Raw genomic sequence first — 16,796 nt, forward strand, 5'->3', positions numbered from 1 at the left:
TTACAGCATCTAAATGTGGATACCAAAGAAACGTCAGATGTACCACGGTAAAAAGTGAAGCTTGCTCACCTCTAACCAAAGCCAGCACCCAAAGAACATCTTCATGTGGTTGGTCCTCACCATTTGAGACTTTAGAGTTACAGCGCGGAAACAGGCCCTTCAGCCCACCAATTCCGTGCCAACCAGCGATCACCCCGTACACTAGGATTATCCTACACACTAGGGACAATTATTTTCTCCCTGTACGTCTTTAGAGTTTTGGAGGAAACCAGAGAAAACCCACGTGATCACAGGGAGAACTTGCAAACTCCGTAGACAGCGCCCGTAGACAGGATCAAACCTGGGTCTCTGACGCTGTAGGGAAGCAAGTCTATCACTGCATTGACTATTCTGCCCATCGAGTCTACTCCGCCATTAAATCGGGGCTGTTACATCTTTCCCTCTCATCCCATTTCTCCTGCTTTCTCGACACCGGTACTAATCGAGAATCTGTCGATCTTAAAATCTGCCTTAAAAATATCCTGTGCACAGATAGACTGCTCTGAGCTCGACTCAAAATACAGCCTGGATGTCAAGGACAGGTCCCTAACATAGCACAGTCACTGACATACTCAGCGCCACATGTGTGAAATTTCAGTAGGGAGGTCCACGCTTAGGTAATACGGAGGCTCTTGAAGGCGCTGGTTGGACCGCATTTGGAGTATTGTGAGCAGTTCTTTGCCCCACATCCAAGGCGGGATAGGGTCCAGAGGAGGATTATGAGAACGATCCCAGGAATTAATTGGTTCACATATGATGAGCACCTGATGGCACTGGACCTGTACTTGCTGGAGTTTATAAGGAGGGGGGGGGGGGGGGAGGACGGGACCTAATTGAAACTTACCAAATAGTGAAAGAGTGGATGTGGAGAGGATGTTTCCACTAGTGGGAGAGTCAAGGACCAGATGCCACAGCCTCTGAATAGTTCCATGTTATCCCATGTTACCTAGTTCCATGTTTTTCCCAAATTCTCATCCACTCCCTACACACTGGGGGCAATCTACAGAGGGCCGATTAACCTACAAACCCGTACGTCTTCGGGATGTGGAGGAAATCTTCACGTTCATAGGGAGCACGTGCAAACTTCATACCCGCTGCGCCACAGAAGTCTGTGCAGGCCAAGTCAATGGGTATTTTCAAGGCAGAGACAGATAGATTCCTGATTAGTACGGGAGTCAGGGGTGATGGGGAGAGGTTAGGAGAAGGGGGTTAGATTGGAAAGAGATCAGCCATAATTGAATGGCGGAGTGGACTTGATGGGCTGAGCGGTCTAGTTGTGCTCCTGTCACCGATGCACTAAGAGAGGTCCAGCTGGTAAACGGTGATGAACCCGTTGCCTTGGGTGACGACCAGGTTGTTGCAATTGTCGACGGTGATGACGCGTGGTTTGTGAAGGCCGTCGGCAGTGGTCAGCAGCTCCTCGCGGAAGTCCCCGCTGGACCAAAACAAGAGGATCCGGTTCCGCTCGGTGACCAGAATATTGTCGTCTTTGTCCGTGCAGATGCTGTAGGGATTGATTGCCTGAACCACCCCGTTCATGGTGACCTGGTCGCAGGTGGTTAAGACATAGCCGCCCCTGTCGAAGATCAGGATGCATTTCTTGCTGCAATCGGTCACAATGAACTGCTCGTCGCCGTTGACGGCGAGGAAGAGGAAACGCCCCCCTTCATAGCCGCACGGCTTCACCCTGTCGAGCACCTGCCCGTTGATGTTGTACAGGGAGAGGGAGCACATGGACCCCTCACTCACAGCCACGTATTCATCCTGGTAGGCGGCGAGAGGGTAGACGGACTCGGAGCCTCGGAGGAAGAGCTTCTTCTGCATGGTCCCGTCCATGTCCAGCATGTACAGCTGGTTCCCAGACGAGCAGGCGATGGTGTCGTCAAAGATGGCAACACTGCATGGTTCGTCATCGTCCGGCAGTGAGATACTTATGGTATGGTCCCCGCAGTCGATGAAGCATTTCAGAAGGGAATTTTCTTCGTCCGCCACCACGATGATGCCATCGTTGGAGACGCTGACGCCCGTCAGCTTCGGATCGTACTCGTCACCACCCAGCTCCGTGTCGAAGCTATGTAGATTCCACGCCCTCTGCCTGGGTTGGGGGAGGGGAGTGTAGGCCAGTGGGCTTTTCGTCGGGCTCTTGCGCGGCTTGCTATTCGCTGGAGCGGCCATCGCCTTGGCGGCCGATTCTTCGCCGAAGGTGAGGCTGAAAAGGTTGGAGTGGGACAGCATGCTCTTGAGCGACTCGTTGACGGTCAGGCTGGGGCGGGTCTTCTTGTCATCCGGGACCCTCGGCGCTTGGAGTCCATCGATCTGTTCTTCCACGACGGACCGCAGGCAGACTATTTCCCTCATTTTACCAGAATCCAGGACCCCCTGGGAAAATTCCCTGGTGTTCGTTGCCTTCTTGATCTTGAGTTGAATATCATCCCGCGCGACCTTGTACAATTCTTCCTGCTCCCTGACGTAACTGGAGAGCGTGTCCTTGATGGTGTCGCCCTGTTTTATCAAGTTGTTTATGACCTCGGCCAGGGTGGACTCTATCATAGACATCAGAGATCTTTCCGTCGCTTTCATCCCCTCCATTGCCTGGATGATGTCGTCTTCCTGTTGGACCAGCGACTGCGTGTCAGTCTTCAGTCTCTCCATGAGATTCATCACCGTGGGTCTCTCTGTGGTCCCTGCCTTGGCTAGGGACACCTTCGAGTGCCTGGCGTGAGCATGCGAGGAACAACTGCTGCAGATCACGCTGTTGCAGGTGTTGCAGAGATAGTCCACTAAGGTTCCTGGGTGGCCCTGGCAGTAGATCATCTTCTGCATCTTTGTCTCTGCCTCGCAAGGGCCGGCGACGTGACCGGGCAGATCCTCCAGCACGTGGCGTGGGTTGGCAGTCCCGTGGGTGAGCTTGCAAGGCGGGCAGAGGCACTTGAAGCAGGTTTTACACCGAGCCACGGCGGCAATCTCTCTGAGACCAGCTGTCGCGCACCAACTGCAGACCACCTTTTCGTTCTCCTTGCTCATGATGATATCCATCAGACTGTTAATGTGAAAGTTGGTCTTGAGTTTGCTGACGCCACCTCTCACATCAAACTCTTCCCTGCACTCCGGGCACTGCACCTTCCGGTCTGACCTAACCATCTTCTCCAGGCACCCCTGGCAGTAGGTGTGGGCACAAGGCAGCATCTTGGGCTGCGTGAACCTACTGAGGCAGATCTTGCAGTTTAATAGATCGTTTTGTATCTGATCCGTAATATCCCCCGACATGGCCATGATGTGGACACAACCTGCAACAGATCAGAGGACACAATGAGGTAGTTGAGGCTGGGACTATCCCAACGTTTTAAGAAACAGTTAGAGGGACTAATGTTGTTGGGACATATTGGCTGGTGTGGGCAAGTTGAGTCAAAGGGCCTGTTTCCACACCATGAGAAGTTTGGTCACAGAAAGTTTGGGTTTTAAAATACAAGTCTGAGAATCAAGAGTGTTTTATTGTCATATATCCCAGATAGAATAGTGAGATTCTTACTTGTTTTTACACGCACACACACATACACAGAAAACCTCCACCACCGATTTTCTGGCAACTGGTGATCCAGCACCTCCTTTAATCCGGACAAAATGACCAGAGCGCACTTGAGACCTCCTCCTGGAAGTCCCCCCCGAAAATGAAGCGCCCTTGCTGAGTGAGGCGGCCGATATCGACCTCATTGGGACTTTCACGGCCGATCAAACTTGCCCTCCTGCGGCCAGGTTTTTTCTCATATAGAGATACATTGCGGAAACACGGCCCTTCGGCCCACTGTGCCGACTGGCGTTCCCAGCTATCCTATCCCTTCACACACTAGGGATAATTTACAATTATACCAAGCCAATTAACCTACAAACATGTACGTCTTTGTAGTGTGGGAGGAAACCGGAGCACCCGGAGGAAACCCACGGGGAGAACCTACAAACTCTGTACAGACTGCACCTGTGGTCAGGATCGAACCAGGGTCTCTGGGGCTGTGAGGCAGCAACTCTACCGCTGTGCCATCGTGCCACCACTTACTCCAGCCCAGTCAGAGCCGGCAGACCCGTTCCCATAGATGGCTTCCAAGGCAGACTTTGCGGACCCCCGGCGGCCTAGGCGGAATGTTCCAAGACCGTTAGACGCCTCTGTTGGTCTGGCAAAACGGATCATCCGGCAAGGCTCTGGAACCAAGGGTGCTGGGAAATCGGTGGTGGACCTGTAATTGTTTAGATCAGAGCCCATCCATTCCACACAACTAGGCAGCACAGAGGTGCAGCTGCCTCACAGTGCCAGAGTCCCTGGGTTTCATCCCGACCACGGGCGATCTCTGTGTGGAGTTGCATGTTCTCCCTAGGACCACGTAGTCAGGATCGAACCTGGAGAACCAGGTGCACCACTGTTAAAATATTCTAAAAGATTTTTCTTTTGTATTCAGAGTAATTTCTTCAGAGGTTATAATGTACAAAGGGCAGCACGGTGGCGCAGCGCTGTTCTGCCTCACAGCGGCAGAGACCCAGGTTCAATCCTGACGATGGGTGGTATCTGTGTGGAGTTTGCACGTGCTCCCAGTGACCGCGTGGGTTTACTCCAGGTACTCCGGTTTCCTCCCGCATCCCAAAGACATGCGGGTTTGTGGGTTAATTGGCCCTCTGTAAAATTGCCCCCGGTGTGTAGGGAGTGGATGAGAAATTGGGATAACATAGAACTATTGTTCAGTTCAGTTTAGTTTAGTGTTCATGTACAGTAAAGGCTTTTGTGTGCTTATCAGTTAGGGAAAGACGATACATGATTGCAATCGATACATGATAAGAGAATAACGTTTAGTGTAAGGTAAAGCCAGTAAAGTCCGATCAAATATAGTTCGAGGTGATTCAGTTGCTTGATAACAGCTGGGAAGAAACTGTCCCTGAATCTGGAGGTGTGTGTGAATGAGTGATCGATTGTTAGCATGGACTCGGTGGGCCGAAGGGGCTATTTATATGCTGTATCTCCAACCCAAACTGCATGAGCTGTGATTTACCCCAGCTAGAAACGAAACTTAGAGTGAGAGAGATTCCAGAATGGAAAGTGAAAGTAATGACACGGCGACATTGTTGTTGAACAGCCCCTTTAAATATACAGTGGTTTAAAACGCTTCCACCAGCGAACAGCCGAGGACCAGGTGGTAATGAGTGTCATTGCCCGGGAGAGGTGACACTTGGTTCCCAAAGTAAGTCACGCAAAGACCCCGTTTCATCTATGAACCTTGTGTGTTAACATACTCCCATCGCTGCTCTCTCCTCTCTTCTTCTTCCCTCCCCTCCTCTCTCTTCTTCTCCCCTACCCTACCATTTCCTGCCCACCCCTCCCATCTCCACCCCGACCTTCCCTTTCCCTCCTCTCCTCTTCCCTCCCGCCCCAACCAGAGACTGGGCAACATCACAGCGCCGTGTGATGGGCCCGATTTCCTAGCTCACCGCAGTGACGCGGATGTCCCGGCGCCTGGAGATTTAAAAACACGCTCTTACATCCTATCTCAACCTCACTCCCTCCCTCTGAGCCCCCCCCCCCCCCCCCCCCGCCAGTCGCCCTCTGCAGCATGTCACTCACCTGAGCTGGGGTGGTGGTGAGCAAAGACGATCTTTGGTGGTGAGTGTGTGTGGAGGTCCACGTCTCTGCTGCGAGGCGAGAAAATGAACAGCGAACTGAGAGACAGAGGCGGGGCAGCCGGTCTCTCCGCCTCGCTGCCCTTTATGTCTCACTTAGTGTGTTTGTGTGCGTGTGTGTGTACTCAATGAGAACCCAGCTTGTTTACGCTGGAGAGCAAGGAACTGCAGGTGGTTGACGCCGTAGATAGACACAACGTGCTGGAGGAACTCAGCGGCTCTGGCAGCATCTCTGGAGAGAAGGAAAGGGTGACGTTACGTGGTCGAGACCCTTCAACTACCTCCTCCGGCAGCTCGTTCCCTACACCCAGCACCCTTTGTGTGAAAACGTTACTTCTCAGATTCCTATTAAATAATTTCCCCTTCACCATAAACCGATGCCTCCCGGTCCTCAAATCCCCCATACTCTGGGCAAGAGACCCTCTGCGACCAGATCTATTCCTCATGATTTTGTACACCTCTTATAAGATCACCCCTCATCCTACTGTGTTCCATGTAATAAAGTCCTAGCCTGTCCAACCTCTTCCTGTAGCACAAGCACCTCGAGTCCTGGTAACGTCCCTGTAAATCTTCTCAGCACCCTTTCCAGTTAACGATTTCGCAGAGATGCTGTCTGACCCAGAGATCAGCCATCCATGTCTTCCAGAAATGTATGGAGAGTAAAAATTCTGCCCAATGTTACTTGAAGATGCTTTTGACCAAATGCAGCAGCCTGACACAGATGGACACAGCCAGTGTAGATATGTCACCACTCTATACAAACACAGGAAACACACTGTTGTTAAAGAACTTCATAAAAGTTTATTTAATTTTCTAATTACAACAATGAAAGAGCACATTGAGGCAAACAAGAGATTGGATCGAATGGAATGATTAGTTTTTTTTAGCTTGTATGAAAACGACATTTTGATCAGCTCTTGTACTCACACTATAAACATAAATCACAAATATGATTAGATTAATTGGGGACTGCCATGCTTGAGAGCTAATCAAATATCAAAGAGAGACACAAAAAAGCTGGAATAACTGCGGGTCAGACAACATCTCTGGAGAAAAGGAATTGGTGACTTTTTGGGTTGAGACTCTTAATCATAGTGCAATGTGGACTTTAACCAAGACTTGGTCAGTAATATTGCGTTCAGTTTAGAGATACAATAATAATAATAATAAATGTTATTTATTGGGCGCCTTTCAGACATCTCAAGGACACCTTACATAGATTAACAGGAATATAAACATATAATCAGAATAAAATAAATAATAAAGACATCACAGAAACACAAACTAAAAACAGATTCAGTCCAAAAACAAAAAATCAAAAACACAATGTGAAGAGAGAGCAGCAGTGTGCAAGAGAGATACAGTGTGCAAACTGGCCCTTCAGCCCATCAAGTCCACGCTGACCATCAATTACTCGTCCACTCGAGTTCAATGTTATCCCAGTTTCGCATCTTATAATTCACAAAAGCCAATTAACCGACAAACCTGCACATCTTTAGAATGTGGGAGAAAACCCACGCGGTCAAAGGGAGAACGTGCAAATTCCGCACAGGCAGCACTGGTCAGCGGGATCAAACCCGGGTCTCTGGCGCTGTGAGGCAGCTGCTTTACATCTCTTTGCAAAGCTTATTTGATTTAATAATCAAAAGCTTTCCCTATATCCTCAATGATCCTTACTGAAGTAAACTTGTATTGTATGAGTGCATTTGTTTACATCTCATCATTATCGTTGGTAGTGTTGGTCCACAGGAATCCTAAATGGATGAGTAATGCCTATGAATGATCTCTCCAGCAATCCCATGGTGAAATCCAAACTACCTGTGGTGAACCCTCAGCTCTTTAGTACAATGGTGGGATATTTAGAGTTTGGAGATACAGCATGGAAACAGGTCCGTCATCCCACCGAGACCGCGTCGACCATCGATCGACCCGTTGACACCAGATCTATGTCCCACACTCTAGGGGCAATATACAGCAGCCAATTAGCCAACAAACCCGTACGTCTTTGGGATGTGGGAGCACCCGGAGAAAACCCACACGGTCACAGGGAGAAGGTCCAAACTCCACATAGGCGGCACCGCAGTCGGGATCGAACCCGGGTCTCTGGAGCTGTGAGATAGCAGCTTTACAGCTGCGTCATTGTGCCGCCCTTTCAAACAGATGCTGGAATATGAACCAATCACAGCATCTAAATGTGAACACCAAAGAAACACCGTCAGATGTACCACGGTAAAAAGTGAAGCTTGCTCACCTCTAACCAAACCCAGAACCCAAAGAACATCTCCATGTGTTTGGACCTCACAATTTTAGACCTCAGAGGTATAGTGCGGAAACAGGCCCTTCGGCCCACCAAGTCTGTGCCGACCGGCGATCACCCCATACACTAGGAGTATCCTACACACTAGTGACAATTATTTTCTCCCTGTACGTCTTTAGAGTTTTGGAGGAAACCAGAGCACCTGGAAAAAACCCACGTGATCACGAGGAGAACTTGCAAACTCCATAGACAGCGCCCATAGACAGGATCAAACCTGGGTCTCTGACGCTGTTGGGAAGCAAGTCTATCACTGCGCTGGCTATTCTGCCCATCGAGTCTACTCCGCCGTTCAAACAAGGCTGATCCATCTTTCCCTCTCATCCACTTTCCCCTGCTTTCTCGACACCCGTACTAATCGAGAATCTGTCGATCTAAAAATCTGCCTTAAAAATATCCTGTGCACAGGTCGACTGCTCTGAGCTCGACTCAAAATACAGCCTAGATGTCAAGGACCGCTCCCTAACATAGCACAGTCACTGACATACTCAGCGCCACACGAGTGAAACTTCAGAAGGTGGTCCACTCTGAGGTAATGCTGAGAGTCTAGAAGGCGCGGGTCGGGCCGCATTTGGAGTATTGTGAGCAGTTCTGTACCCCGCATCCAAGGAGGGATGTGGAGGTGTTGGAGAGGGTCCAGAGGAGGATTACGAGAACGATCTCAGGAATGAGTGGGTTCACGTATGATGAGCGTCTGATGGCACTTGGCCTGTACTCGCTGGAGGCCGGAATTCAGTGTATGTGGAGAGGATATTTCCACTAGTGGGGGAGTCCAAGACCAGAGGCCACGGGCTCCGAATAAAAGGATGAGGATGAATTTCTTTATTCAGAGGGTGGTGAATCTGTGTAATTCATTGCCACAGAAAGCAGGGTTAATGGGCGAAATATATAATGCCAAAATATACTAATCTAATCTACCTGTACCTGGCCCATATCCCTCAATTTCCAGCATATCCACATGCCTGCCCATGTCACTTTAAGCACTGAGTCCATGCTGACCATCGATCACATGTTCACACTAGTTCTATGTTATCCTAAATTCTCATCCACTCCCAACACTAGGGGCAATCTAGTGGGCCAATTAACCTACAAACCCGCACGTCTTTGGGATGCGGGAGGAAAACCTCGTGGTGGCAGGGAGAACGTGCAAACTCCATACCCGCTGCGCCACAGGAGGCCGCCAATGGGTATTTTCAAGGCAGAGACAGATAGATTCCTGATTAGTATGGGTGTCAGGGGTGATGGGGAGATGGCAGAAGGGGTTAGGAGGGAATGAGAGTTCAGCCATGACTGAATAGTGGAGTGGCCGAGTGGCTTAGTTGTGCTCCTGTCACCGATGCACTAAGAGAGGTCCAGCTGGTACACGGTGATGAACCCGTTGCCTTGGGTGACGACCAGGTTGTTGCAATTGTCGACGGTGATGATGCGTGGTTTGAGAAGGCCGTCGGCAGTGGTCAGCAGCTCCTCACGGAAGTCCCCGCTGGGCCACAACAAGAGGATCCGGTTCTGCTCGGTGACCAGAATATTGTCGTCTTTGTCCGTGCAGATGCTGTAGGGATTGATCGCCTGACCCACCCCGTTCATGGTGACCTGGTCACATTTGGCCATGACGCAGCCATCCCTGTCGAAGATCAGGATGCACTTCTTGCCGTAGTCGGCCACGATGAACCGCTCGTCGCTGTTGATGGCGAGGAAGAGGAAGCGCCCCCCTTCGTAGCCGCACGGCTTCACTCTGTCAACCATCTTCCCGTTGATGTCGTACAGGGAGAGGGAGCACATGGAGCCCTCGTTCACCGCCACGTATTTATCCCGGTAGGCAGCGAGGTGGTAGACGGACTCGGAGCCGCGGAGCAAGAGCTTCCTCTGCATGGTCCCGTCCATGTCCAGCATGTACAGCCGGTTCCCAGATGAGCAGGTGATGGTGTCATCAAAGATGGCAACACTGCATGGTTCGTCATCGTCCGGCAGTGAGATGGTCGCGGTGAAGTGCCCGTAGTCGGTGAAGCATTTCAGAAGGGAATTGGCTTGGTCCGCCACCACGATGATGCCGTCGCTGGAGACGCTGACGCCCGTCAGGTTCCGAACACACAAGTCACCACCCAGCAACGTGTTGAAGCAATGTAGATTCCACGCCCTCTGCCTGGGTTGGGGGTGGGGTGTGTAGGATAGTGGGTTTTTCGCCGGGCTCTTGCGCGGCTTGCTTTTCGCTGGAGCGGCCAGGATCTTGGTGGCCGAGTCTTCGCCGAAGGTGACGCTGAAAAGGTTGGAGTGAGACAGCATGCTCTTGAGCGACTCGTTGACGGTCAGGCTGGGGCGGGTCTTCTTGTTGTCTGGGACCCTCGGCGCTTGGAGTCCATCGATCTGGTCTTCCACGACGGACCGCAGGCAGACTATTTGCCTCATTTTACCAGAATCCAGGACCCCCTGGGAAAATTCCCTGGTGTCCTTCACCTTCTTGATCTTGAGCTGAATATCATCCCGCGCGACCTTGTACAATTCTTCCTGCTCCCTGACGTAACTGGAGAGCGTGTCCTTGATGGTGTCGCCCTGTTTTATCAAGTTGTTTATGACCTCGGCTAGGGTGCACTCCATCATAGACATCAGAGATCTTTCCGTCGCCTTCATCCCCTCCATTGCCTGGATGATGTCGTCTTCCTGTTGGACCAGCGACTACGTTTCAGTCTTCAGTCTCTCCATGAGATTCATCACCGTGGGTCTAGCTGTGGCCCCTGCCTTGGCCAGGGACACCTTCGAGTGCTTGGCGTGGGCGTGCGAGGAACAACTGCTGCAGATCACGCTGTTGCAGGTGTTGCAGAGATGGTCCACCAGGGTTCCTGGGTGGCTCTGGCAGTAGATCATCTTCTGCATCCTTGTCTCTACCTCGCAAGGGCCGGCGATGTGACCGGGCAGAACCTCCAGCACGTGGCGTGGGTTGGCAGTCCCGTGGGTGAGTTTGCAAGGCGGGCAGAGGCACTTGAGGCAGGTTTTACACCGAGCCACGGCGGGAGTCTCACGGCGACCAGCTGTCGCGCACCAACTGCAGACCACCTTCTCATTCTCCTTGCTCTTGATGATATCCATCAGACTGTTAATGTGAAAGTTGGTCTTGAGTTTGCTGACGCCACCTCTCACGTCAAACACTTCCCTGCACTCCGGGCACTGCAGCTTCCGGTCTGACCTAACCATCTTCTCCAGGCACCCCTGGCAGTAGGTGTGGGCACAAGGCAGCATCTTGGGCTGTATGAACCTACTGAGGCAGATCTTGCAGTTTAATAGATCGTTTTGTATCTGATCCGTAATATCCCCCGACATGGCCATGATGTGGACACAACCTGCAATAGATCAGAGGACACAATGAGATAGTTGAGGCTGGGACTATCCCAACGTTTTAAGAAACAGTTAGAGGGACTAGTGTAGTTGGGACATACTGGCCGGTGTGGGCAAGTTGAGTCAAAGGGCCTGTTTCCACACCATGAGAAGTTTGGTCACAGAAAGTTTGGGTTTTAAAATACAAGTCTGAGAATCAAGAGTGTTTTATTGTTCTACTAGACCAAGTGCAGACCCGTTGGGTCTGGTTTCCGAACGTGCTTCAGACCCCGAGTACGGGGGTGGGGGGGGGGGGGGAGGGGTGGAGGGAGGATTTTATTTTTTAAAACGTGTAAATAAACATGTCCAAATGTTTTGGGAAGTGCATGAGTGAATGTAAAAGTGAATTAGCTAGCGAAATGGAAAAAATCACGGAGTTTCAGAGTGTGGTGCTGGCGGACCAAGGAATCAAAGGCCGAATCTGACATACAACCACACACACAGAGTTTTAATAGTATAAGATAGATGTCCCAGATAGAATAGTGAGATTCTTACTTGTTTTTACACGCACACATACATACACAGAAAAAACAAACAATAATACTCCGCCACCGATTTTCTGGCAACTGGTGATCCAGCACCTCCTTTAATCCGGACAAAATGACCAGAGTGCACTTGAAACCTCCTCCCCGAAGTCCCCCCAAAAATGAAGCACCCTGGCTGGGTGAGGCGGCCGATATCGAGCTCATTGGGACTTTAAACTTGCCCTCCTGCGGCTGGGTTTTTTCTCATATAGAGATACATTGGGGAAACATGGCCCTTCGGCCCACCGCTCTGACTGGCGATCCCAGCTATCCTATCCCTTCACACACTAGGGATAATTTACAATTATACCAAGCCAATTAACCTACAAACATATACGTCTTTGGAGTGTGGGAGGAAACCGGAGCACCCGGAGGAAACCCACGGGGAGAATGTACAAACTCTGTACAGACTGCACCCGTGGTCAGGATCGAACCCGGGTCTCTGGGACTGTGAGGCAGCAACTCTACCGCTGTGCCACCGTGCCGCCACTTACTCCAGCCCAGTCAGAACCGGCAGACCCGTTCCCATAGATGGCTTCCAAGGCGGACTTTGCGGACCCCCGGTAGCCTAGGCGGAATGTTCCAAGTCCGTTAGACTCCTCTCGGAGGCCTTGACCTCTGTTGGCCTGGCAAAACGGATCATCCGGCAAGGCTCTGGAACCAAGGGTGCCGGGAAATCGGTGGTGGACCTGTAATTGTTTAGATCAGAGCCCATCCATTCCACACAACTAGGCAGCACAGAGGTGCAGCTGCCTCACAGTGCCAGAGTCCCTGGGTTCCATCCCGACCACGGGCGATCTCTGTGTGGAGTTGCATGTTCTCCCTAGGCCCACGTAGTCAGGATCGAACCTGGAGAACCAGGTGCTAACCACTGTTGAAATATTCTAAAAGATTTTTCTTTTGTAGTCAGAGTAATTTCTTCAGAGGTTATAATGTACAAAGGGCAGCACGGTGGTGCAGCGCTGTTCTGCCTCACAGCGGCAGAGACCCAGGTTCAATCCTGACGATGGGTGCTATCTGTGTGGAGTTTGCACGTGCTCCCAGTGACCGCGTGGGTTTCCTCCCGCATCACAAAGACGTGGGGGTTTGTGGGTTAATCGGCCCTCTGTAAAATTGCCCCCAGTGTGTAGGGAGTGGATGAGAATTTGGGATAACATAGAACTATTGTTCAGTTCAGTTTAGTTTAGTGTTCATGTACAGTAAAGGCTTTTGTGTGCTAACCAGTCAGCAGAAATACATGATTACAATCGAGCCATTTACAGTGTATGGATACATGATAAGGGAATAGGGTGATTTCACGAAAGGTCACTACAGCATAGATCCTCACCCACGTGACCGCAAAATTTAACTGGGGTACAAGCGTCACTTCCGGTACATGTTAGTGATGTTGAAAACATGCACTTTCACACCCGTTAAAAAACGCGAAAACGGCCAGTTTTTGAGCTGTAAATTACTGTGCCAGTCGGGGTGACCGTGAGGCACAGCTACCTAACTTTACAGTCCAGAAGAAAGATAAAAACTAAGGTAAATTCAAGAGGGAGCTGAAGCTGCAAAAACAGCGGAAGTGGTCAGCGGACATTTGCCGTGGAGATATAAAGATCGAAAATATCGGGAATTATCGCGTTTGCTCGCTGCATTTCATCAAAAGTAAGGCATTATTGACATTTTATCTTTATTCATTTGTTATATGAAAAGTTTTAAAAGTAAAAAATCCGTCCGTAAAATTGCAAAATCGCCCATGGTTCTCAGGTGGGTTTTAACATGCAAAATGAAAACGCTTCTGAAGCTCCATTTACCATTTAAATAATCGTAAACTATCAATGCGTTTTGAAATAAATTTTACTCAGATGCAAGCTAAGGAATGGGATAATTGTCAGCTGTTATTTGGACAAAATCAGGACATTTTATTATTTGCCAAAATATATTTCTCAATGTTTCTTGTTTAAAGCCTGCACAATCACCCAAACTACTTATTTATTTATCATCTAATAACAGACAAGCCTGCAGCATGGAATGATGTCAACAATCCTGATTGGGCACCCACTGTGAGCATTGAGAAATATATTTTGGCAAATAATAAAATGTCCTGATTTACGTTGCAGTGACCTTTCGTGAAATCACCCTATAATGTTTAGTGCAAGGTAAAGCCAGTAAAGTCCGATCAAAGATAGTTCGAAGGTCACTAAAGAGGTAGATAGTAGTTCAGGTCTGCTCTCGAGTTGTGATGAGATGATTCCGTTGCATGATAACAGTTGGGAAGAAACTATCCCTGAATCTGGAGGTGTGCGTGAATGAGTGATCGATTGTTAGCATGGACTCGGTGGGCCGAAGGGGCTATTTCCATGCTGTGATTCACCCCAGGTAGAAACGAAACTTAAAGAGTGAGTGAGATTCCAAAATCGAAAGTGAAAGTAAAGACACGGCGACATTGTTGTTGAACAGCCCCTTTAAATATACAGTGGCTTAAAACGCTTCCACCAGCGAACAGCCGATGACCAGGTGGGAATGAATGTCATAGCCCGGGAGAGGTGACACTTGGTTCCCAAAGTAAGTCACGCAAAGACCCCGTTTCATCTATGAACCTTGTGTGTTAACATACTCCCATCCCTGCTCTCTCCTCTCTTCTTCTTCCCTCCCCTCCTCTCTTTTCTTCTCCCCTACCCTACCCTCTCCTCCCCTACCATTTCCTGCTCTCCCCTCCCATCTCCACCCCGCCTTTCCCTTTCCCTCCTCTCATCTTCCCTCCCGCCCCAACCAGAGACGGGGCAACATCAGAGCAACATCATGGGCACTGTCACACCAAGGGTCTGGGACGTTCTGGTGAGAAGGTCCCGATTTCCTAGCCCACCGCAGTGAGGCGGATGTCCCGGCGCCTGGAGTTTTAAAAACAACACGCTCTTACATCCTATCTCAACCTCACTCCCTCCCTCCCCCTGAGCCCCCCCCCCCCCCCCCCCCTCCCACAGTCGCCCTCTGTAGCATGTCACTCACCTGAGCTGGGGTGGTGGTGAGCAAAGACGACCTTTGGTGGTGAGTGTGTGTGGAGGTTCACGTCTCTGCTGCGAGGCGAGAAAATAACCAGCGAACTGAGAGACAGAGGCGGGGCAGCCAGTCTCTCCGCCCCGCTGCCCTTTTATGTCTCACTTAGTGTGTTTGTGTGCGTGTGTGTGTACTCAGTGAGAACCCAGCTTGTTTACGCTGGAGAGCAAGGAACTGCAGGTGGTTGACGCCGTAGATAGACACAACGTGCTGGAGGAACTCAGCGGCTCTGGCAGCATCTCTGGAGAGAAGGAATGGGTGACGTTACATGGTCGAGACCCTTCAACTACCTCCTCCGGCAGCTCGTTCCATGCACCCAGCACCCTTTGTGTGAAAAGGTTACCCCTCAGATTCCTATTAAATAATTCCCCCTTCACCTTAAACCTATGCCCCCGGTCCTCAATTCCCCCATACTCTGGGCAAGAGACCCTGTGCGTCTACCAGTTCTATTCCTCATGATTTTGTACACCTCTTATAAGATCACCCCTCATTCTCCTGTGTTCTAGGTAATAAAGTCCGAGCCCGTCCAACCTCTCCCTGTAGCTCAGGCACATCGAGTCCTTGTAACGTCCTCGTAAATCTTCTCAGCACCCTTTCCAGTCAACGATTTCGCAGGGATGCTGCCTGACCCAGAGATCAGCCATCCATGTCCTCCAGAAATGTTGTCTGAAGAGTAAAGATTCTGCCCAATGTTACTTGAAGTTGCTTTTGACCAAATGTAGCAGCCTGAGGCAGATGGACACAGCCAGTGTAGACATGTCACCACTCTATACAAACTCACAGGAGAAACTCACTGATGTTAAAGAACTTCATAAAAGTTTATTTAATTTTCTAATTACAGCAACGAAAGAGCACATTGAGGCAAACGAGAGATTACATCGAATGGAATGATTAGTTATGCTTTTTGCTAGTATGAAAACAACTCTTCTATTCACTATAAACATAAATCAGAAATATGACTAGATTAATTGGTGACTGCCATGCTTGAGAGAGCTAATCAAATATCAAAGAGAGACACAAAAATCTGGAGTAACTCAGCGGGTCAGAGAGCATCTCTGGTGAAAAGGAATTGGTGACTTTTCGGGTCGAGACTTAATCAAAGTTCAATGTGGACTTTAACCAAGACTTGGTCAGTAATCACTAACATTGCATTTGGTTTAGAGATACAATGTGGAAACAGACCCTTCGGCCCAACGGGTCTGTGCTAACCATTCGTGACCCGTACACTAGTTCTATCCTACATACACTAGGGACAATTTACAGAAGTCAATTAACCTGCAAACTCGTGCATCTTTGGTGTGTGGGAGGAATCTGGAGGAGCAGGAGAAAACCCACGCAGGTCAGGGAGAGAATGTACAAACTCTGTACAGACAGCACCCAAGGTCAGGATTGAATCCCGGTCTCTGGCACTGTGAGGCAGCAACTCTACCGTTGCACCATTTGTCATGTGCAGTAGCCACGATCGAGACGGTGGAATGATGGTGGTGGCTCGTCGTAGACGACTATAGCATGGTGGTGCAGTCTCATGTCTCATGGGATCGAGTGTGGTTTATGGGTGGAAAGATAGACAGTGGAGTATGTACCCTACACATTTTCCTTAACTTCCAAGTCTGGCTGTCTCCCTGTGAGTTTTGAGATACAAGAAACTGCTGATGGTGTATTGGAGTATCGTGAACAGTTCTGGGCCCCACATCCAAGGTGGGATGTGGAGGCGTTGGAGTGGGTCCAGTGGATGATTATAAGAATGATCCCAGGAATGAATGGGTTTACGTATGATGAGCATCTGATGGCACTGGGCCTGTACTCGCTGGAGTTTACAAGGATGTTGGGGGGGGGGGGCTCATTGAAACTTACCA

The 16,796-nt window shown here is 50.0% G+C and overlaps 2 protein-coding genes across 2 annotated transcripts; both read right to left on the reverse strand.

Moving 5' to 3' along the window:
• Positions 1 to 1,335: 1,335 nt before the first annotated feature.
• Positions 1,336 to 5,786, reverse strand: LOC116966794 (E3 ubiquitin-protein ligase TRIM56-like). Its single transcript, XM_033013133.1, has 2 exons — positions 5,642 to 5,786; positions 1,336 to 3,326 (listed from the first exon to the last, which is right to left on the reverse strand). The coding sequence occupies exon 2, from the start codon at positions 3,310 to 3,312 to the stop codon at positions 1,336 to 1,338; it is 1,977 nt and encodes a 658-aa protein (XP_032869024.1). The 5' UTR covers positions 3,313 to 3,326; positions 5,642 to 5,786.
• A 4,806-nt stretch (positions 5,787 to 10,592) lies between these two features.
• On the reverse strand, positions 10,593 to 15,039 carry LOC116966865 (E3 ubiquitin-protein ligase TRIM56-like). Its single transcript, XM_033013203.1, has 2 exons — positions 14,893 to 15,039; positions 10,593 to 11,343 (listed from the first exon to the last, which is right to left on the reverse strand). Exon 2 carries the CDS (start codon positions 11,327 to 11,329, stop codon positions 10,682 to 10,684), a length of 648 nt encoding a protein of 215 aa, XP_032869094.1. The 5' UTR covers positions 11,330 to 11,343; positions 14,893 to 15,039; the 3' UTR covers positions 10,593 to 10,681.
• Between the last annotated feature and the right edge of the window lie 1,757 nt (positions 15,040 to 16,796).

Source organism: Amblyraja radiata, chromosome 38 (genome assembly GCF_010909765.2).
Source record: "Amblyraja radiata isolate CabotCenter1 chromosome 38, sAmbRad1.1.pri, whole genome shotgun sequence".
Taxonomy (NCBI): Eukaryota; Metazoa; Chordata; class Chondrichthyes; order Rajiformes; family Rajidae; genus Amblyraja; species Amblyraja radiata.

What these genes read in the sequence shown, in the direction of transcription:
- LOC116966794 (XM_033013133.1), bottom strand. Translation starts at nt 3,312, where the DNA reads ATGGCCATGTCGGGGGATATTACGGATCAGATACAAAACGATCTATTA.
- LOC116966865 (XM_033013203.1), bottom strand. Translation starts at nt 11,329, where the DNA reads ATGGCCATGTCGGGGGATATTACGGATCAGATACAAAACGATCTATTA.